Raw genomic sequence first — 23,889 nt, forward strand, 5'->3', positions numbered from 1 at the left:
CGTAGAAATGAACATATTTGTAACAACAGAAGAGAGAGAGGAGAAATTTCAGAATGTAGAACTACAAACTAATTCAAAGAGAAATAGCCTGCATTGCTCAAAAAAAATTACAAGGGAAAATTTGGGAGCTAAAGCTGATAGGAAGAGGCTAAAGACTTATCCACATAGAAGAGAAGATCCCTCTATTCATAATTGCAAAATAAGTTTCCAACAATTTAACTGCTCATGGCTAGAAGTATCTACTAGATTCTGGCCTCAAATCTAATGATATTTTTGGGTTAAGATCTTTTGGGTAAGTCAAAGAAAAGCTTCTAAGACACTCCTAAAATATCTATGCTGACATGGCCACACAACCCCCACCCCCCCAAAAAGGTGATGTGGCAACAATGTCAGTTGTTGATGTGGCAATATTATATATCCTCAGAAAGCTCTTGAAGAGTACTTCGCAGATATGTTATCATATCCTCCTAATTGAAAACCTATTAAAAGTTGTTTACAGAAATGCTCAGTGTAGTATTAGCTGTACCTTCTAACAGCTTAGTGTAGTAATAGCGGACATTCTAACAGATTTGTAATTATATTCTCCTAGTTCAAAACCAACTAAAAGTTATTTACTGAAATGCTCAGTGTAGTACTAGTGGTACATTCTATAGATTTTCAAGCTCCATTAGCTATATCACTTCAGGATCTTTTGCATGGCTATTTCAATCTGGGCCGCAGGTTTTCTATGAGAGCTTTGATTCTTCAATAGCTATCGGGATTGATGGCCATTCTATTGAGATTTTCCGGATGGATGCCCCTCCAACGTCTGTTTTCAAGCCATGTCATGTTCCTACTTATAGTCGTCAGGAGACGATGGCCAGCAATTCAACTTTGTACTTCTGGAGAACCAGATGCACAGAGGCCATAGACATAATTCAGATCCTACCTTATTAGACCCTTTCTTGCACTTGGACTAATATAGTTCACACAATTATGGGCATTTGGTCATTTGTCCGTTTGTGATTGCCAAGGGAAGGAGTTCCTCCATGAATGGAAATGCTGTCCATTCTTTTATGAATCTTCATCTGGCTTATCTTGGTGATTTACTCATGCTATGTATGCTGTTTTGATTCCTTGAGCCTTGGCTCTTGGGTTGTTTCTACCATACTTAATACAAGTCCTTTAAAACGAGGAAAAATTTGAATACAAAATTTCATGTTAAAATTTGACAATTGAAAAAAAAAACTTGTGTAATAAAAACCTTGCCTCCTTTCGCATCCAATCAATGGAAATATTGTGATTTTGTATATAGATATCTAAAAAGGGCTGAAAGTGTGTAATGGCAACCTTTGCATCCTGTCGAGTAAGATTGAACCATGCATGTCACACTCCAATAACCTTTTCATACCAAAAAGCCACCAAACATTTGCAAAAAAACGTATACATCTAAAGTCATATTTTCATTTCTTTTTGCTCTCTTTTTTTTCCTTTTATAAGAACTTTTTTCAAAGGTTGGCAATCGAGCACTTGCCTGGAAGGATAGTTGAATTGAAGTTCCAATCACAGATATGACGTCCCCAAGTTGCTTCTCTCCTATCAAGTCCATGTATGAAACAATATTTTCATTATCCAGGGCAGTTCTTTCAACAACTTCACTCAAGCCACAATGTGAAACCAGCCTTTGCATCAGCCTCAATCCATCAGGGATACCTCTTGAGAAGGCTTCAAACTGCTACAGGAGCAACAGCTTGAGCTAAGTTCATGTAGGGTTCAAACATATTGAAATCGTTTGGAAAAAGAGGCTATTAACTGCAGTATATAAAACTCTAATAAATGTAGCCACGCTGAGACCTTACTTTCTTTAAAAACTCAGTTGAATTGGGCTGTAGCTGCAGTTTGTCACCATCTATAACAACCTTCACCTCAAAAATGGGTGTCTTCGTGTCAACCATGACCACATCTTTCTCCATAGAATCTGCGACCACAGAGCTACCATCTGCCTGCTGGCTTGAAGACTCCTTTCTTACCAAAACTTCAAAAGTGGTGGAATCTTCTAAAAACGAGTACAACCCTTTCACTGAGGGGTGAGAAAGGTCTTGTAACACTTCAACAAAGGACCTGATTAGAATTATACGAAGGCACTGAGCAATCACATAGTCAGCAAGCCGGAGAAACTTTAGAAGCCTCCGTCTCTCATTTCTCTTTGCGGCAGCAATGGCAAAGGTAAACCTTTCTTGGTTTTCCTTTGCCTCAGCTGCTTTCTCTTTCTCCTGCTTCCATTTAGCTGCAACACTAGCAAGCTTAGATCCCGATGCCTTAGATTGGGATGCGAGGTTGTTATTGGCACTCCCTGTTGAAATTTCTGTGTCTTCGTTTTGCTGTCCAAGAAGATCTTCCTCAATCTTGGAAAGAACAGCAACACAAGCAGCTCTCACATCTATGACAGCCTTTTCCGACAGCTGGCAAGACAATGCTATTTGTCAAACATCTACATGTTTTGGTTAATTCTCTGATCTCACACACAGTAAAAAGTGGTCAGTCAAACTGAAATGCCATCTTGAAGTATAAATCCGTCATGTTTGAAATGAGATGATTACTTTTTTCTAACAACTAACAAGCCACCACTCACAGTGATATTGGTTGATTCTCTTAGATTATATAAGTGTAATGCTCAATATTTTCGGTAGATCAAAGCTATGTTTGTTTGTTTGTGTGTATGTGTGTGTGTGTGTGTAATGCTCAATATTTTCAGTAGATCAAAGCTATGTTTGTTTGTTTGTGTGTATGTGTGTGTGTGTGTGTGTGTACAGGATTACCAAAAAAAAAAAGTGTGTGTGTGTACAGGATACTGGATGCGGGACTTCATCCTCATCAGTATGGGTTTGTGCCGCGAAGACAAATCCATGACAATATATCCAATGCCTTGACTGCAATTGAATATGCTAAGTATTCGCATCAAGATGTGCTTATATTGCAGGTGGATATTGCTAAGGCATCACTGTTCAATGGGATTTTATCTCTCAAATCATGACCAAGTTGGGCTTTGGTCCCAAGATGGCAAATGCAGTTTACTGGCTTTATTCTGGCTCTACTTCTCAGTGCATTCTTGGGGGTCATCTGTCTCGGTCATGGACATTGGGTCGATCAGTTAGACAGGGCTGTCCTCTTAGTGCTCTCTTCTATGCCATTGCGACCCATCCCCTTCTAATGTATCTTGATCATCTTACAAACACAGGACAGATGACTGGTCTTAAAATCCCTGGGGCTGCATCTTTTCTGGCACAAGCATATGCTGATGATTCCTTCTTTATGCCACAGAATTCTTCCCGGGAAGTTCAAATGCTTATGACCACTCTTTCCTTGTATGGCTTGGCAGCGGGATTGCATGTCAATTTTGACAAATCTAAATTACTTCCCCTAAAACAATGTGACTGGCATTCTATTCTTTGGCCGGGTCAGGTGGTGCATTCCAAAGATGTAGTCAGGCATTTGGGATATCCCATAGAATGGCATATCACCAGGAAGCAGCAGCTAAAATGGATCTTCCAAAGACTTCAGCATAAACTAGAATACTGGAAGATTTCTACTTGGCCTCTTCATGTCAGGCTCAGAATAGTACACTCCATTGTAATGTCCTATGTCCAGTTCTATTTGCCTTTGTTGCATTGGTCCTCCAAGGATATTTCAGCCTTTATGTCTCAAGCTATGGAGATGTTATGGAGGACAAAAACTGTTGTGAAAGCATTGAGACTGATGAAGATGGAAATGGTGTGCTCTCCTAGGATGCATGGTGGACTTAATGTCCTCAATATAAGATATCATGTACTTGCAAGGAATGCGACTATGCTGCATACTTTTTTCCGCCAACAACAACCATGGACTTGTATGCTAGCATCCATGTGTGTCAACATGAGGACTTGTGCTTATGGTCATTGGATTACTGATCATTGGGAGGTTGTCATTGGGAGATTTGTAGGGAAGATACCTGGCTGTCCTTTCTCTACTGCTCTGATACTTGATTGGAAACAAGTACTTTCTAAGGTCAAATGGGCTCCTGATAATTGCTCGGGGACAAACTCAACGAGGAAAGAAAGTATTCATTGGAGTGCCATCTTTGACATTCCACTTGCTTTACAGGAACCTGTTCGGGCATACAATCTCATGAAATTGGGAATTAGATACATACATGATGTGGTAGATGATCAGGGCTATGTCTTATCTTTTCCTCAGGCCACTGCTTCCTATGCATTGGGAATGCATCATAGGTCTATATGGAAGAAAATTGCTGATTTATTACATCCTTTTCTACATGTTCCTCCTGTGGCTGACACAGACAGGCTTACGGATTGACAATTGCAACCCTCTGCTACATGCACTCATCCTGTTCCTCTTCCCGCCTTAACCTCCATCAAAGCTTACAGGCTTCTTCAGCCTGCTCCATGGATTCAGCAACATGCTAATTCTCTGTGGCATATAAGGAAGCCCCTCTCATGGTGGCGGAAGAATCTCGGGATGTTATGGAAGTGTAAAATGCCATTGAAACAAAGACTTTTTCTTTGGAGATGTATGACAGGCACATTGTTAGTGGGGGTCACACTTGCTAAACGTCGCATTGCACCATCCACATGTTTAAGATGTCAGGCTCCTTCAGAGACCGTTCTTCATTTGCTTTGGCACTGCCCGTGTTCTAGGATCCTCCCAGGAGAATTTCAGATTATCTTCGGCTCCGTTTCCCGAGTCACAGATTTGGGAAATATTTCTGGCTCTTTGGCAGATTTATGAAGTGTTTTGTCTCAATACTCACTATTTCTCTCTTGGGTGAGATATTGGGCTCTTTGGACAATCTGGAGTGAGCATAATTTGGCATACTTGGGTCAGCAGATTCACAAGTCATATGAATCTTTCCGAGCCTCATTGCGGCAATCCTTATATGATGCCTACCATGAGGGTGATATGGATGCTTCTTGCATAGAGCTTTTCTTTTTATGTTTCTGATCTTTGGGATACTCTCCATTTCGGAGACCTCCCATCATGTAAATTTATGAGCATATAAATATATTGCACTGGATATTACCAAAAAAAATATGTGTGTGTGTGTGTGTGTGTGTGTGTGTATGTGTGTGTAGAGCTGAGATGCGGCGCTCCTTACACGCATACCCATGGATTTCGAATGCTTTTATCGGAGGAGATTTTAATAATTCGCCTGGCTTTCATGATAACACCTCTCACCGCTCTCATATGATGTCCTCTGAAAGGCAAGATTGGATGCAGACAATGACTTCTTTGGATGCATGTGATTTGTGGACACAGCTCATGCCACATTCAAAGGGTTATACTTTTCATCATAATGTTGTTTTGCATTACTGGGCACGTTTGGATAGATGGTACCTTCTAAATGCTTCTCAATATGATGCATACACATGTAAGATATGGATTGATCATACATTGCGCATTTCTGATCATTTGTCGGCCTGCTCTGTACTTTGACATGGCTGATAATGATTGTCCCTCACCTCATATAAAAGATTGCTTATGATTAATAACAATTATTTGTTGCATGCTCTTTTTGCTGATTTGGTGCATACAGTTGTGCATCCTCGTCTCATACACATGCAAGAGGACATAGATTTCACTTGGTTCAGCTTTCTACAACAAATGCAAGCTGTGATACAGGACTATGGAAGGTGGTATATGGGAGAGAATAGAAGACAAATCGAATAAGCAAAATCAGTAATACAAGAGTACACTGAAATCAGCCATTTTAGAGAGCTCAATAATGATGAGTAGCAGTTGTTAACACAAGCTGAAATTTGCCTTCGTCAAGCTGTGATTTTACCTTGCATCATTTGACATGGTGTCATTCTACTTGGGAGAGTACAGTGGGTCCTTCTTATGCACGGTGTTACACGGATTAGTATTCTTAACCTCTATGCTCCTAACCATAGAGGTGAGAGGATTGTCTTTTGGATATCTCTCACTACGTTGCCGCCTCATGCTGACCATTGGATTATTGGTGGGGATTTTAACATGGTTGAGATGCCAATGGATAAAAGAGGTGGGCATGAGGGCTTGGTGCATCCTCTTGAGAGAGCATCTTGGGAGAGGTTTATACTCCCCATTCATGGTGGCAGAGATTGTTGGCATGAGGATGACATTCCGAGGAGACCATCCATTCTTCTCTATTCATGGTCTAACAAGAGAAGGGATGCAGGATGTATTCATGCACTGTTAGATCGATTTTGTGGATGATTGGGTGCTTGACAGAGGGAGTCATACTTTTATTGCTGCAGGCCCTTCAAAATCGGATCATTGCCTAGTGGTTTTATGCATTAGAGATTTGAGTTGCCATGTTTCATCACTCATGTACGCATACCTGATCATTTGTTCTCAGATGTAGAGCTTTCATGTCAAATGCTTGATATTTGGAGATCTCATGATTTCTCATGGGCCTTGCAAAGCCTAGCCTTTGCTCTTTGTGATATTAGTGACTTTTATCACAAGTGTGCCCTTTCTAAGAGGCAAGAGGCCTTGGACTTAGAAAGGGCTATTAGACGTAGACTGGCTGCCTTACAGAGAGAGCATGAGAAACACCCTTATTCTCACTGGGTTGCAGACTCTTTATGTACTGGTGGGGCAGAGCTTCATCACTCTCTTGGGCAGCGTGCAGAGTACCGCTACCATGCCCAGGAATCCATTTTGGCCCAAATGGGTGGCAGATGCAACAAACACTTCTTTGCTACTCATGGCCCATCTCATGCCAGAGATACTGTCAGGAAACTGCAAGATTCACACCGCACTCTTCATTCAGATCCTCTTATGGTTAGACAGATTGCCACTGATTTCTATCGCCAACTTCTTAGTGTTGAGCCTCATTCTGATTTGAGACACAGGGCACAGAGGAGAAATGCGTTGCCACATTTGATTATTGAGGAGATGTGTGGCATTCTGGATGCCCCTTTTTCTATGCAGGAGTTCAATCATGCTCTTCATGCCTTACCTCATGGTAAGTGTCCAGGGGAGGATGGTCTCTCCCCTATTTTTTTCATTACCTTTCTGGGATAAGATTGAGGCAGAGATCACATGGGCTCTCCAGGAGATGTGGGACACATGTTCTATGCCTTCTTCTCTCACTGAGGGGCTTATTTTCCTTATCCCTAAGAGTGGGGATAGGACCTTGATTGGACAGTGGAGACCTATCACCTTACTTGGGACTACCTATAAGATTCTTGCTAAGGCAGTGAACATTAGATTGCAGCGAATTTTGCAGGATGTCATTGATGATACTCAGAATAGTTGCTTACACGGGAGAAGCAACATTCTCTCGTTTTGGGAGGCCGTGGAATGAGCCAAAGTGAGTAATCAGCCTTTGGCCATTCTGCTTTTGGATTTTGAGAATGCTTATGATAGAGTGGATTGGAACTTCCTTGAGGGAACTCTTAAGCCATATGGGTTTCTCTCAAAGATGGATCAGGGGAGTTTCATGCATGTATTGTGATGCCCATAGTAGTGTGCTTGCTTGGAGTGACAGAGGAGAGCGTTTTCAGATCTCTCGCTCAATACGATAGGGATGCCCCTTAGCCCCATTATTATATATCATAGTCGCAAAGGCCATGAGCATCTTCCTCAGCTCCACTGCTGGTATTTCTGGATTGAGGTTGCCTCTTCGTAGTCAAGAGGAGCTAGTTGACTCTGAGTTAGCTAATGACACAGCCATGTTTTTGGAGGCCTCAACATATGTTTATGTTCCTTCCGGGTCGCACTGGAGGAGTTTTGTCTAGCAACAGGGACCCTCACTAATTAAATCTGTTGGTTTTTGGATTTATGACTCGCCAAGAGTTGCTTGGGGTGCATAGCTTGGTTTTACTTGGATAAGCAAAGGATGCGCTGCTAGATATTTGGGATGCCAGGTTAGGATTGATCTCTCTCCTGCATAGCAGTTCACTCCGGTACTTATTAGTATTCAAAAGAAGCTTCTTCATTAAAGCTCTAGGAGATTGGATTTAGCCTCCAGAGCGTTGGTGGGTGGCTAATCAGGTATTGCTTGCCTCGACTTGGTTTATTGCCTCTTGTTGGTGCTTCTCTCGTGCGTGCGTTGGTCAGTTGTGGAGGTTGATTTGCAATTTTCTTTGGTCGGGTTTGGATGGAACCACAAACACACGTGCCAAGGTAGCTTGCCTTACAGTTACTCAGCCCAGACGAGAGGGCGGGCTGAATATTATTGATACGGATGTTCAGGGCAAGGCATTGCTCTGCAAACTCATGGTTAGAGGTTTCCTACTAGGCACTGAGCCTTGGAAGGATTTTTTCCTTTCTTAGATTTTCGGATGTACACCCCGTGTTGGGAGAGAGTGGCTACCCAGTACGCGGTTTTCGTTCACAGAGGTAGATATCAAGGGCACCATCTTCCCCTCTTATTGTAGCCATTGTAGCCATTGTCTGAGCACGGAGAACTTCTTCGGACAGAGGCTTCCTAGGTCTTTGGATGAGACTAATCGACAACCTATTATGTGGAACGAGTTCATTAGGGATGAGGCCGGTTGGCCACTTGGTGCATCTCGTTACAACATTGGAGTCGACGAGCATTTGATTGTCCACTTGCTTTGCGCTCTCCAAGAAAGGCATACTTCCTATCCACAAAGGGGATCTACTTGTGTCAAGATGTAATCACCAATGAAGGAAGAGTAATGTCTTTTCCAAAAGCACAACAAAGTTGGCATTTGGGCATGCAGTGCAAACCAATTTGGAGACTAATCAGAGAGCAGCTACAGCCATTTGGTGAGTTATTCGATGACCCTATTGAAGGGCGGCTTGAAGATTGGACTTTGCAAAGAATGGAACGTGGACCATTCCCTAAAGTCCCTTTATCACATCTCATTGCTTCTAAGTTCTAGATTATATCGATTGATTTCAGAACCATGGTTTTTTATTATGCTTATCATCTTTGGGGAATCCATCTTAAACCGTATAATGGTGGAAGCAAAATTTGCATAAGATCAAGGACAACAATTTACTTTCAAAGCAAAAGTTTTCATGTGGAGATGTTTCACTGGAGCATTCCCTGTTGGAGAATTTCTAGAAAACAGGCATAGTGCGCCTGCTAAATGCCCTTCTTGTGAGCATCAGAAAGAAATAGTACGGCAATTATTTTGGTACTATTCAAATAGTATATCTTTTTTGTGAAGACTTTATAGATTACTTGTGGTAAGATTTCCTGGAATCACTTTTTCCAAGAGCTTTTGGATGTTAGGAAAATATGCACAACGAATTGGATAGATATGCTCTCTTTATTGCCTGGCTGCGATTTTGGGCACTATGGACTATATGGGTTGCTCGCAATCAGATGGTTTTCCATTCGTCAAAGATTGATAAGTACTTCTACTTCCGTCAATCTTTACGACAATGTTGGCATGACAGCTATCAGCTACAACAGATTGATCAAGCTCAGTTTGAATTGTTTTTTCAATGTTTCTAGATGTATATCATAGTGAAGATCCCTCTTTCAAGGCTTCACTTTGTACATTAATATAGACAGTGTTTTTACCAAAAAAAAAGTGTGTGAGTAGTGGTAGGTTGGGAGGGGATTTGTTGTGTTGGGAAGGGGCAGGTTTGCAAATGGCATAGGAAAGTTTTTATGCATGCACAAAAAGGTGTGTGAGTAGTGGTAGTTTGGGAGGGGATTTGTTGTGTTGGGAAGGGGCAGGTTTGCAAATGGCATAGGGAAGTTTTTATGCATGCACATTGTGAGTGGCCGAGACACAAAAGAATATCCTTTTTTAGACAAATGAAAACATGAACAGATGATTCTGAAGCTACCTCAATCAGTTTATCCAAAATTGATTGACGCCTTATTTGCTGCAACTCCAAGAAGTCCTCCAATTGATATATGACGCCTTTCTCATAATCAAACAAATGTAACACCGATATGCTCAATGACATCTAAAAGGAATCAAAGCGATGAAAAAATGTGAGAGATTGCAAGAGGTTTTTCAATATCATATCAGCTTTAAATGCTCAGTGTTGATAAAAGACCTCTGCTTTCCTTTAATTTGAAGCACTTTAGATCTCCTTGCTGTTTGTTATATTTGACCTAAATTTTAGGGCATTTATGTCAGAAGAAGAGTGAGGTACAAACGTTCTTTGTTGTACCTTCCCACACAACCTTCATGGTGTGGCAAAGCAATATGTGGATAAATACCTTTCTTTTCCTTCCACTAACATACGTATCATTGAAACTGCCAACATTCGCATAATCTAGGTTGGAGTGTGCTGTTACAAGGATGTCTCTCTGCTGGTCTTCTCTTGGAGCTAGAGGAGTACTTGAATAAGAGGCATGGTTCTCACACAATGAAATGCATGATGGAAGATGTAGCAAGAGAATTTGAAACTCCTCTAAGCATCAGGGTGGATAAGTCTATATTAGACTTAAAAGAAGGCATCTTATATGTACCCAAAATCTCTTGGAGACCACAATCAAAAAGGTAGGCCCTAAATTGGGAGATCTACATTTACAGTGACAATTGATGGTGTTAAACATATCACGCTTGACCTCATTGTATTATGTGGTCTAATAGTTTCATTTCTAGGTCTTGCCAACATGTTTTAGTGGCATCCATGAGAATAATGGATCATGACCTCTTCAGACTCCTGAGACAATTAGAATTCCTAATTGGTTGTGATAGCTCACCTATATGATCCTTTTCTTATTATTCAAGAGGGTTGAGTGTATTCTACAAAAGATTGATACCCCAATAGCCATTCAAAAGTTACAATGTCAAAATTTTCTAAGAGAAGGCAGACAGTGGCCTCTTTAAAATGTTCCCCATGCAAAATGTTACAATCTGAGTAACACAGACGGTGACCTCTTTAAAATGTTCCCCATGCAAAAAAATCCATGTTAAGTTGTTGAGACTACTCAAAGAACCATTTCATACCTGGCATATCTGTAAAAGCACCCGCTGCAATATGGGATTTATGGAAAAAAGCTGTTTTACAAGGGCTTTTCGACACAATCCTTGTAACTTTTTCCTTACAAACCGCCTCCAAATTGCAAAGCTTTTCCATATCTTGTACTGTAAAACACATACTTTACTTAGAACAATATAAAGTTTTCCATTTAAGTAGAAGCAAGTAAGTCATTGTGTAGGCCCAAGATTACCTGTCTGAAAACATTGAGTTTCATGATGCATTTGTAATACTCAAAGTCAATCTCCCACTCGTCCAACTGCATGAACTCTACATTGCCAAGACAATTTCTTTTAGTCATCCTTGGACCATGTTCCCTAACAAAAAGTTTGCATTCACTGATACGTCCATTTGAAATGTTTGGTTTTTTTCAAAAAAGGAACATTCTATCATGTATAACACAACACACAAAGTCAAATGTAAAATAATCACTGCTACAAAGCCAATGACAATGCCAAATGATCCCAGTAGCGCATGCATCTGTGTAAAGAAAGAAAGAAAGAAAGAAAGTTATATTAAATGTCTCCTAAAGACCCAATGGGTCTATGAGACCAAAGTGATGCAATGCTATCCATGGTATGTCTCATCATGGAAAAGAAAAACAAAACAAGCACAAAAAACATAGCTCTCTAAAAGTAGAGGCTGATACAATGATCATCATGGGGAAGTACATGGGGTATAAGCACTAGTACAAGAAACTCTCATCACAAAGTACATGAGAATATGAAGCATGTGGGGCACATCATCCTCTAGTAGAGGGTACACCTCTCTCAAGTATGTCGACTACGGGGTTACTAAGTATGGCCAAGAGGTCCCCTTCTATCACAGTACATGGGAAAGTGGTGTGATGGCAATGGAGCATGTCCTAGATCTGGAGGTGATGGGAGGATCGTGGCTGGTGTCCCGTGGGCCAGACACAGGAACGTCAAAGCACACAAGCCTATTCCCGAAGTGACTCCTCAGGGACAGGGCAGAGCTGAGGTATGTACACATCATTTTGGTCTCATAGACACTTTGGGTCTTTTGAAGGCGTTAATATAACTCACTCTCTCTCTCTCTCTTATGTCATGCTCGTCGGCCACACCCACCAGGATCCCGACCACGGCATCCTCACCATCGCTACATCAGAGCCATTAGTGCTTGGCATCGGAGGCGCCTACCTCGCTTCTATGACCTCTCCATTCTAGACAGCCCCATGGCGGAGATACTTGATCTAAGGAGAGGGCAACACTTCAACTGATCAGCATACATGGATCTACCTAATATACATTTTTCAGTATTTTTCAGTATTTTCCAGTATTTTCTACTTAGTATCGTCTCGGAGTCTTACAATTCTGTTCTTATAACTGTAGGACAATCAGTTTATTGTACTTTTTAGTCTCATTTAGTTGTTCAATTTGATGAGACACCAACTTTAGATGTACTCTCAGTTTTGGTCTCATAGGCCACTATGGCCTCTTAGAGACGTTAATATATCATTTCATTTCTCTCTCTCTCTCTCTCTCTCTCTCTCTCTCTCTCTCTCTCTCTCTCTCTCTTCCTGGGGAAGGACAGCAAGAGGGCATGGAAGATGTTTCAGGAGAGACAGCCTGGTACTCCCATTACTGCACCTGAGGCATGGCATACTTATGCGAGAGAGCTATATGATGCACCAGGACAGCAGCACCTTTTTTACTATGCGGATGGTGCTAGATGCGATAGACAAGTTACAGAATGGAAAGGCACACGATCATGATGGGCTAGTTGGAGAGCACTTCTCATATGCACGAGACACTTTGGCTCCGCTCATCGTACATGTGTTTAATCATGCCATTTGTGAGGGTCTCCCGACAAGCTGGACAGAGTATATCATTGTACCACTCTTTAAGAGTGGGGACCCCATGGTACCAGGCAACTACAGGACGATCATGATTGGTCATTACTTGGCCAAATTATATGGCTCTATATTGGAGTCGGAGCTGAGCCGATGATCACCATAGTCCGCAGGGACACAGAGGCACGCTTTATGTGGGTGAGGTTACAAGTCACACTGGAGAGATGTATACGCATTGCAATATGTTACTTCCCACCTAGGAAGTCCTCATATGCTATTCTAGAGGAGGGAGAGCAGTTTTATCCCCTCCATGCAGACATCATTGAGTTCTCACGCTTGGGCGAAGTAGTTCTTTTGGGGGACTTCAACGCCAAGACTCGAAGTGAGCAGGCATCTGTATATGACCAGAAGGAGCCGACCATGCAAGAGATAGACTCAGAGGAGATTGGCATTCAGCGAGCATCACAGGACAGAGGGAACATTACAGCATCAGGGAGAGAGTTCCTCGTACTAGGGACCACACCATCTTCAACGGTATGTCCCGTTGGCCTTCTTCCAAAACTCTCACATGCTTCCGACATGGCAGAGGCTCGAGTACAGTGGATTACCTGATGGGATCTCCAGCTTTAACCACATCCATACATACCTTCACCATTCCCACCCACCCCCTTGGAGCCAACCATGCCTATCTATCTCTCCTTCAGCCTCAGCTTTCCCCGACTAACCTCACCACCACCACCGCCCACCTCCCACTACACCCAGATTCACTTCCACCATGATGGGGACTCGACTTACTCCGACCATCTCTACCAACATCTGACACATGTAGACCCCAATCTCCCACTAGCCGACCTCACCTCTCAGGACATCACAATCTTACACACCTCTGCCATGGCCGCATTTCCATCCACCAGCCAATCTACCGCCATACCCCCCACCGGCACCATGCCCCAGAACAATTGCTATGATGAGAAACGTCTAAACCATTGCGTTGGTGGAAAGCATGCCTTCATAACATTTGGAAAAATAAACTCCCTTTGAAACAGAGTCTTCTTGTGGAGATGCCTGGTTGGGGTGCTTCCTGTCGTTATACTACTAGCCAAGAGGCACATTGCCTCACCACACTGTTACAGGTGACATCATGCACCAGAAACGGTGCCTCATTTGTTTTGGCACTATCCGTCTTCTCGTGCTCTTCTTGATAGGCTTTCTGAATATTTGAAGGCTCTTTTTCCTCGGCATCATTTCTCCAAGCAATTCCAGCTTTTTGGTCGAAAAAAAATTTGAGTCCTATAGTCACTATGTCATTCCATCATGTGTTGTCCAAGTGTGCAAGGTGCAATGAGGGACATGTAACAGCTTCTTGACAGTAATACAAGTGATCTTTCCAGTATTTGTGCATTGTTCTATGCTTTCATTCAGGTATGTTTTAAGTGTTACATTGTGTTGTGAGTATCGAGGACCCTCGGACATACTCTTCGAAGAAGAACCACTACTTTAGTGTGCCGGACAACCAACCCTGCTACAGTTTAGTGATCTTTACAGTATTCTTGTGCATTGTTCTATGCTTACATTCAAGTATGTTTTAAGTGTTACATTCAAGTATGTTTTAAGTGTTACATTGTGTTGTGCAAAGAAGAACCACTACTTCAGTGTGCCAGGCAACCAACTCTACTACACCCACCTATCCTAGGCTGGCTGACCAGCAGTCATGCATCTATTTAAGGACGGACCAAGGTCAGTCTCAGGCATTCAGTGCCAAATCTCCTAGATACAACCATTGAGCAGCAATGGGAGTGTCTATATCAGCAATAACGCAGCCCCAATGTTCGCTTTACAATCACAAATTTTATTAACATCTTCTAAAGGATTATGAGACAAAACCTGTGTACATCATCATCATGTCTCAATGGACATCAAATGGATACAAAAGAAAAAAAAGTACAAAGTACTCTATAATGTGGAGATAAATCACATACAGGGCTCTGGAGAGAAACCCTGTTTTTTTCTCCAAAACTGAAAACAAACCTACAGTTTGGGCACTCACCTTTTTGAATCCAATCATGGCAATCACAAAACCCGTGGTGCACCCAAACACCATTGAACCACTAGCATTGAGTCTTGACAACCCATCATATACTGCTGATGTGGACCCTGCTAAACCTATGGGATTGGTTGAAGGACGTAATGGTCTCGGTCTCAAACGCAAACACATTGATAGGGATCAAGATGACACCAAATGGCGCCTGTAAGAACAATTCAACCTCTATTGCTATGGCATGTCAAACACAAAGTTGCCACTGGAAATAAACCAAACTATGCCATGTTTACAACTTGCAGTGTTCCTAGGAGATCAGACTTGCAGGTAGGAACAAATGTGGTTGGGCCCTCGACAAGCATTGCCCAGTCCAACAAAAGTTTAAGTGCAGCTACAGTTCAGCTTTTCGACGGCAGCTTATTCTATAGTACCATAAGCACTCACATGGCCTTCCAAGCTCCTCTCATAGACCACGAACTAGGAGCTTGCAGAAAAGAACCCATCTCTGAAGCTCACAAACCGTAATGCCACAACCGCACTTATGCTGAAATTGGATGAGGGTGTCCCGGCCTCAGGACTAAATCCCACAGGGTCTTAATGCAGGTGGCAGATGGGATCGACACTCCACAATCCAGCTTGACAAGGCACCTTTTTTTGCACCATTGGACGCAAAAGTAAACAAGGGAGATTGGTAAACTAGGGCTGGACACCATGCTTTCTGGCTAGGGTAAACTAGTGTCATCAGGTGTGCCGAGATGGTAAACTAGAAGTGAGGAGGAACAGGAAGGGCTTTGGGATTTGTAGATTTAAAAACTAGGGCTTGCAACTTGTGTGTTATGGTGCATTGGTTAGAACTTAACTCCCTTGAGTTCGAGGTCGAGTCTGACATTCTTGTACCATCTTCCCCTGTCCAAGTTTCAAATCAAGTGCCACACTTTTATGGGAAAAGGACTAATAAGGCCACAGCATGGCAAGATGCACCTGGTTAATCGCAAAGGTGATAGGTAGTATCGTGTGAGGTCTTGTCTACATAGCAGAGAGCGTGACTAAATGCTTGACTAAGAGGCATTCATCAGCAAACCTTATAAAGGTTATGGTCACCAGAGCATAAGAAATGGATATGACTGTTGAATTTCTCCTTGAGCATATACACGCTATTTTGCTGAGTGCTCTTGTGCATACATATCCATAAGTTTATCAGATGCAAATTGGAGTTCAAGGAGAATATTTATCTACAAACAAGTAAAAATTAAAACTTAATGAGCACAAACCACTCGTCGATGAAAGGAAGATTCATATAATCCTGTAAAAATTGTTTCTACATGGATAAATATTTGACTCTTGCATGGATTAAGAAGGCTAGTTGCTGACCTGCATCAAGATCTCTGAAAAAAGTGACTCCTGCACTGCTCATGGTATAATAATAGGAACTAGAGATTTCACTATGAGAAACAATGTCAAGATCGTAAGGATCAAATGCTGAAGAAGCTTTTGCTGGCTGCAAATAAATGAACTCAGGATAGTCCGGTTGTTCCCTCAATAAGTCTATTTAATGATAGAGTTAAAGAATGCACACTTGGTAATATCTTAAGATCGGCAGAGCTGAATAAAGTTAAAGAAGCAAGAAAGAATGGTAAATGGGCAATATACAGAGGAGGACAAGCAATCATTAAAGAATTCCGTACCCCACCCCCATCAAGAGCAAATCCATCCATGGATGAAATATAGCTATTTTTATTTTGAACCTCAATTTCGAACTAGATGCAATAGAACCCATTGTAATTTAAACTCTTAAGAGTCTTAAGAGTTCATTTTGAGTTTTTTTTTTTTTCAGTTTTATGCCTCTTTGGCATCGATACCCAGAGTGGAATGTAAATGGATGTACCTGATCTGTCCCATAGGTCGGATTCGGCCTCCCGTGGACGTTAATATAACTCTCTCTCTCTCTCTCTCTCTCTCTCTCTCTCTCTCTCTCTCTCTCTCTAGGCGGGGGCTTCCCCCAAGGAGGATGCCATGATGCTTTGCCAGATGCTAGGAGTGGACGGGATTGCCCCCCCCCCCCCCCCCCCCCCCCTTTGCAGATACATGGAGGGCAGGCAAGGATATGACACCAGAGCAGCCCCTCATCATTAGATTCCCTGATGCCACCAGCAGACAGGCCTTCTTAGACAGGCGGGCTGCCCTCAAGGGCACACAGGTGTACATGGGAGATGATCTCACTCTAGCACAGGTGGCACACCGGCGTGAGGCGATGGTGATAGTTCATGAGGCCCGCAGAGCAAGCAAGTGGGCTATCTACAGAGATGGTAGGGTCATTATCACTAAGCGCCGTCCCAAATAGGGACGCGGGGTCTATGAGACCAAACACCTGAGGTTGGCAGTATGGAACTGCAATGGCATGCTATGGTCGAATCCAGGAGGCTTGAGTGAGATTCTCACAGGCAGGGATGTCATTTTTTATACGGAGACTCATCAGAGCCCTGAGAGGGGCTTACCATACGTATGAGTGGGAGTCAGCTTTCCGAGGCGAGACCCGCACATTAGGAGTACGTGGCTCTAGAGGGGTACCTGTCCTTTTTACATCCCATCTCCGATAGATTCTCAGCATCGTCCGGAAGGACGAGGATGCACGGTATCTTTTGGTGCGGCTACAGCTTAGCAGTGACAGAGTCATCCACAATGCTGTGTGTTATTTTGCACCACGCCACTCCCTTTATGCCGCACAGCATGGCCAGTCACCGTACTTACCATTATATGGGGATATCATGGAGTTCTCACAGCTGGGGGAAGTCCTGCTCAGGGATTTCAATGCAAGGACAGGAAGTCAACAGGTCCCACTACTCAATCTAGATGACGCTATCAGACTACAGGAGCTGGACATCATTGACACAGGCAGGACCGTGAGGAGGTCACAACGTATGGGAGATATTTTGGGAGCTGTACATGGTCTCGTTATCTATAACGGGATGTCCCGATGGCCCTCCTCCGGCGCCCTCACCTCCTTCCCTCACTCAGGAGGTACTAGCACCGTGGACTACCTTATGGGATCTCCGGCTTTGGCACACCTTCTCCCCGACTTCTCCATCCCGCCACCCCCTTTTGAAGCTGACCATGCCTACCTCTCTTTCACTCTTACCTGCACACCACCCGTCCCTCCACCACCACCCCCCATCTCACATTACACTCAGGTCCTTTTTGATCACAAGCTTGACCTTGTTTACTCCAACCACATCTACCGCCAACTCCAGGATGTGGAACCTACTGTGCACCTATCCACCCTCACAGCACATCTCACCACCATACTCCACACATCCGCCACCGCTTCTTTCATCTGCACACGGCGGCTACCACCAAGCCACCTTGCAGTTCCATGCCCCATAATTGTTGGTATGATGATGAATGTCGGGCCACACGCTCCCGTCTTAAGCATGAGGTACTGATTGGGCAAATCATGAAGCGCCAAGCACAACGGATTTCTCAATGGCTCACCCAACGCAAGAAACGAGAGTTCTATGCTCGGAAAGAGGATGAGTTATACCGACTTTTCTTAGGGCCGAACTGCAAAGAGCCCTGGAGGAAACTCCAAGAACATTGCCCTCCCACACCTATCACCTGCCCGCACACATGGCACTCCTATGCACGCTCCCTCTATCATATCCCCCATCAGCCACCCCTACCCCCACCACCAGAACCCCATCCCACCACCTCCACCTCTTCACAAAGGGCATGGTCCTCAAGGCCATTCGTAGACTACGCAATGGGCGAGCCCAGGATCATGAGGGACTCACTGCCGAGTACATCTCGCATGCCAATGATACCCTGGCGCCCCTACTAGCCTACATGTTCAATAGAGCCCTTTGTAAAGGATTTCCACCCTCTTGGTCCACCAACGCCATCACCCCCATCCTCAAAGCCAGAGATCCACTTGATCCTAATAATTACAGGACGATCATGATTGGCCACACATTGGCCAAACTCTATGGATCAGTGCTAGAGGCAGAGCTCAGTTCATTTGCAGAGAGCCAGGGATGCAAAGCCTCAAGAGAGGCTAGCTTTCGGAGGAGCTATTCTACCCTTGACCACATCTTCACCCTCCATGCCATCATCAAGGAGGGTAGAGCACGACATCACAGGATTTACTATTGCTTTGCGGATTTCCGCAAAGCTTTTGATACTATACCCCGAGCCCGCCTCCTACACCATCTACAAGAGATCAGAGTCCCATCTGACATAGTTTGGAGCATCATCGCCCTCTATGAGTCCATCACCGGACGAGTGAGAGCCCCAGGAGGTACATCACAAGAGATTTCCAGCACTATTGGGGTGAAACAGGGGTGCCCTCTATCACCCACTCTTTTCGGCCCTCTACATTGATGAGATCTCGAGCTTCTTTAATGGATTAGGCGGGGCTGGTCCCACACTGGCAGGCATATTGATCCCCATACTACTTTATGCAGATGACATTGTCCTCCTTTCAGACTCAGCCTGGATGCCTTACATGACTTTTGCACTCAACGGGACCTCCCTATTAACCTTGGTAAGGTAATGGTCTTTAATACCTCTCGCCCCTTCACATCCAGATTGAGCTTCACATATAGAGGTGTCCCCGCTCAGTAAGTGGCACGTCAAACAGGCAAACACAAGAATACAAGTCATGCGAAAACAGTTCCAAACATGCAAAACATGAATGCATGTGCAAATAGTATCATGGACATATCTCCCGTTCATGGAACAAGTACAAAACATCTGTCGAGCACAAAAATGGCATGACAGAAAACATACATCCCGGTCTTCCTATGGAGTGACAGTCCCATAGGCAAGACACGGCACAAAAACTGGCTCTTCCATGGCATGACAATCCCATAGATAGAACACAGTCCAGGTCATACTCTGGTGGCACCAGTCTGGCTCCCGTCCATACGACACCATCCTGCTAACACACGGGTGGCACCAGTCTAGATCCCGTCCATGTTAAGCAAAAATACTGGCCCCTTCACATGAGACACCGACCTAGCCTCAAGTGAACGAAACACAAATCTGGAGATGGACCAAATGGTCGGCCAATTGGTGACAGGTGGCATCATCATCTTCAAGTTCTGGCATATCGGAAGGTATTTCTTGCTCACTTTCCTCGTCTTCATCAAAGTAGTAGTCGTCCTCTTCCGAAGATCTCTTCCGAAGATAAATCCTTCATCTCCGCACTAGTTCCAGCCATAGAATTAAATGTGTCGATCACAGGATCGCCCTCTTTGAAAAGTTGACAATGAATCTCGGCAATGGAACCTTGAAACCGGCCTTCAGTAACTTGACACGCGGTGAACACACTTAATCACACTTTAATCACTTTACGAACTGGAATAATAAATTTGGAAGAAGAAGAAAATAATTAAGTGGAGCTAGAGTGCTCCTGCACAAAAGACCAATTGGCCCCAAAGCATGGCGCCCCCGCAGGTATTTATTTATAACTCAAAGTCGGCGTAGCCCTTGTACAATTCCCGAGGAGATGCCTCCTTGATCCACGGGGAGGAGATCTCCTTCAAGCTTTCACCCAAGATGTGTTGTGGGATACAAAGGCCTTGGCCCCTTATTTATACAAGTTTGGGGGAAAAAAGCTATGCTTTTCCCCCTTAGAAAAATCTACTTGAAAGGCTTTTTCCCAGAAACCATCGAGTAGCTTTTCTCTTTCTTTTTCTCTTTTTTTTTAAATATAAAACAAAAATACATGGCGCTTAGCTTCTTCTTTTTTTTAAATCCCATGCTGCGTTTGGGCTGCCCGGCGCTTTTCTCATGCGTTTTTTTTTCCTGTGCGTTTTGCTGGCCGGCGCCCCACGCTTTGCTGCCGCCCACGCTTCGCTGCTACCCACGTGACAGTCTTGATCCTCGTCATAATATTGTGCTAGCTCTTGAGAGGACCAACCATCATTATCATAGCATTCCCTTGTCTAAGAAGCAAGAGGTTCTGGACAAGGAGAGAGCTATTAGGCGTAGGATTGCTGCTCTTCAGAGGGAACATGAAAAGCATCCACATGCGACTTGGATTACAGACCTCTTGACCACAGTTAGAGTAGAGCTGCAGTTGGCCATGGACAGGAGGGCTGAGTTCGCCTTTCATGCGAACGAGCCCTTTTGGACTCAGATAGGTGGCAGATGCAACAAAGAGTTTTTTTCAGCACACAGGCCTTCCCATAGCAGGGACTCTGTGAGGTACTTGCAGGATTCGCAGGGTGAGGTTCAGATTGAGCCTGATAAGGTGAGGGATATTGCTTCAGAATTTTGTCGGTCTTTGTTGACTGCAGAGGTGCCCTCCCCTCAGAGAGATGTGGCACGGCAGAAAGTTTGGGAGTGCATGCCCAGGCTCATTACAGATGCTATGTGTTCGTCCCTAGATGCCCCTTTCTCGAAGGATGAATTCCTTCACGCACTGCATGCTCTTTCCAGTGGTACATGCCCCGGGGATGATGGTCTTTCTCCCGCCTTCTTTATTCTTTTTTGGGATCATATTGGAGATGCTTTCACTGTTGCCCTTCAGGAAATGTGGTTGTCGGGTATGATGCCTCCATACCTCACGGAGGGGCTGATTCACCTTATCCCCAAGAGTGGGGACAAGACTAACATCAAGCAATGGAGGCCCATCACCCTCCTTGGATCTGCATATAAAATCTTAGCTAAAGCCTTGAGTATAAGGTTGCAGCCGATTCTCCAAAGGACTATCGATGGATGGCAGTTGGAGAGATGTGACGTGCAGGACCTTATTGAGGGCTCCCAGATTCGTCCAGTCAAAGTTGTTGGCAGGTTAGGGAAGCACGTTTTTGTTGACCCCCGCACCCCCCCCCCCCCCCCCCGCGGGATGATCACAGAGAGTGTTAGCCTTTGGTTGTATGGATGAGGTGATAGCTGAAGTGGTGAAGGTGTTTGCCTAGGACCAAGAGGTCCTGGGTTCAAAGCCCCCCTTGGTGCTTCCTTGGCGGCATCACCTACGGGTGGATAAATAAGCGTCTACGGGCGGTGAAAATTAGTAACTATGGAAGGATCTTGGGCCAAAGACCAGTTTAAATAGTAGACAATCCAGACAACTGATACATTTTCTGGAGCAATGACGATGATCTCTCTCTCTCTCTCTCTCTCTCTCTCTCTCTCTCTCTCTCACACACACACACACACATACATGCACACATGCAAATACAAAGGATACTCAAAAAGGACATCCACATATAGCTGGTAGTATCTGATTGAGAGGAAGCAGCAAATTTCCCTCTTCTACGTTTCCACAACATGAGGCCATTCTGTGCTTGAGACCGCCATGTTCCATTGTCTTCAGAACTCTTGGTTATTTCACAATTACCTGCTTGCTCTGCATTCAACCCCGAGAATGCACGGCGAGATGACGATGGCACAGGGCCATGGTGGGATGAAGTATGGCTTACCTTTGGGAAAGGTTGCACTGAGTGACAAGTTTCACCTTGGATGGTAGAAAGTCTGTCTGTGGAAGGCCGGAGAACCAATTTTCGCAGGTTGCCAGGTATGACCTCTTTCAAGCAGGGCAGAAGCTGCCATTCCAGGCTTGATTCGGCGTCCAGGTTTGATGAGGAAGAAGCCTCTTCTTCTACTGGAGAAATCCTAGTTTCGCAGGCTGCAGAGGCCTTAGATGTTGCAGAAACCCTAGCCAAAACCGTAATTTTTTCTGAGGGTTTTGAAGAGAACCTGTTTCTGCTGAGGCGGAGGTGAGGGAGAAGCTCTGGAGTGACGCCATGGCTGCTGAGGCGAGGCTGCCGGGGGCGTTTTCCTGTGCCTGTGTTGGGACGGTGGTTGCGAGATGGAGAAGATGATACAGCAGAGAAGGTCACTGCGAGACCATGACCTTCATCATCATCATCAAGATCGTGAACAGCATGGGTTCGCGAGCCCCGAATAGACGAGGGATCGTTTAGTTTCACCCTTTTGGAGACACTGCACTGCTTGAGAAGAAGTCTTGATGCTAAATTGTTGGAATCCGCCATAGCCATTCTTTCAACACAGTGTCCTTATTGTCACGGCAGAAAGACATACTCATGTGCGCATGGAAACGAAGGTGGCGGAAGAGCAGTTCAGTTTAAGGCTATGGCCATGCATTAGGGACGCATTCGCACGTGTGCGTGCGAGCCAAGTGCACTTTTATGGGCTCATGCAATTTTATTAAAGCAAGCGAGGGCGCGTACAACGGTTGGGTCCCATTATGGGGGCCGGGTTCGATGCCACTGAGCTACGTGACGGGGGTTGGTGGTGAGCCGATGGAGTAATCCACCTTCCCACTAACAATTGGGTGACCTATAACTTACCCACTTTTTTCCATAATCACATGTGAACCCATCTTGATCTTTCACAAGACCAATAGATTCACTGACTTCCTTGTCTTTTAGGGATCTAAAAAATAAGTGTTTAGAAGGGCAGCGTGAAGCAAAAAAAGCCAGCTTCCTATATCATGAATCTTGCCCACCTGAGCATCATTAGATTCCCATATCTCCATCTGCCTTTTGTTTCCCTTTATCTTGAGCCATTCTTCCTTATTTAAGTCTCCATCTTCCTTATTTAAGTCTCCCTCCTCTCTTTTCTTCATTAACACGTCCCAGTAGCTCATCCTTACTTCATATTGCTTCCCTCTTCTCTCTTCAATCCTCTTTTTTTCCAACATGTCTTATCACATCTTGCATATCCCACGCAAAAGAAGTCCATTTCTCTTGCGATCCTCATCTCCTTTCTAGTTTCTAGATGGCTTTATTTGTGAGCTCTATAAAAACTTGATCTTTCAACAAACAGTTTTTAACCATCAATAACCTTTTGCGAAAGGTCTTTCTGTCCCAACTAATGTCTTCCCACTCCCATTTGAGGGGGAAATGTTGAGAAAGCACATAAAAAGTATCCACCCAAAGTTTGAGTTTGAGGAATGTTGAATGCCTCACCAAAATACACTCTATCAAGTTTAGATGAAGTCTCCTTATAATGAAGGCTAAAATAAGTATGACCTCCATCATCTCTACAGTCCCCAAGTTCAAGAAAGCTTCTCCTATTAACTAGCTCATCCACGGCTTTTTTTCCAGAGTTAGCCATAGAGGACCAT

At 44.0% G+C, this 23,889-nt stretch overlaps 1 protein-coding gene across 2 annotated transcripts; it reads right to left on the reverse strand.

The window, feature by feature from the left end:
- Window positions 1-1,274: 1,274 nt before the first annotated feature.
- Window positions 1,275-22,904, reverse strand: LOC147628465 (uncharacterized). Of its 2 annotated transcripts, XM_086813613.1 has the most exons (8): window positions 22,497-22,904; window positions 21,988-22,412; window positions 16,167-16,340; window positions 11,138-11,214; window positions 10,914-11,051; window positions 9,796-9,918; window positions 1,839-2,441; window positions 1,275-1,711 (listed from the first exon to the last, which is right to left on the reverse strand). In XM_086813613.1, the coding sequence occupies exons 1-8, from the start codon at window positions 22,796-22,798 to the stop codon at window positions 1,385-1,387; spliced, it is 2,169 nt and encodes a 722-aa protein (XP_086669739.1). In that variant the 5' UTR covers window positions 22,799-22,904; the 3' UTR covers window positions 1,275-1,384. The 2 variants fall into 2 exon arrangements, with proteins under 2 accessions (XP_086669739.1, XP_086669738.1); XM_086813612.1 differs by having other exon boundaries at window positions 21,988-22,904.
- Between the last annotated feature and the right edge of the window lie 985 nt (window positions 22,905-23,889).

Source organism: Cibotium barometz, chromosome 19 (genome assembly GCF_041138505.1).
Source record: "Cibotium barometz isolate CiBa-2024 chromosome 19, ASM4113850v1, whole genome shotgun sequence".
Taxonomy (NCBI): domain Eukaryota; kingdom Viridiplantae; phylum Streptophyta; class Polypodiopsida; order Cyatheales; family Cibotiaceae; genus Cibotium; species Cibotium barometz.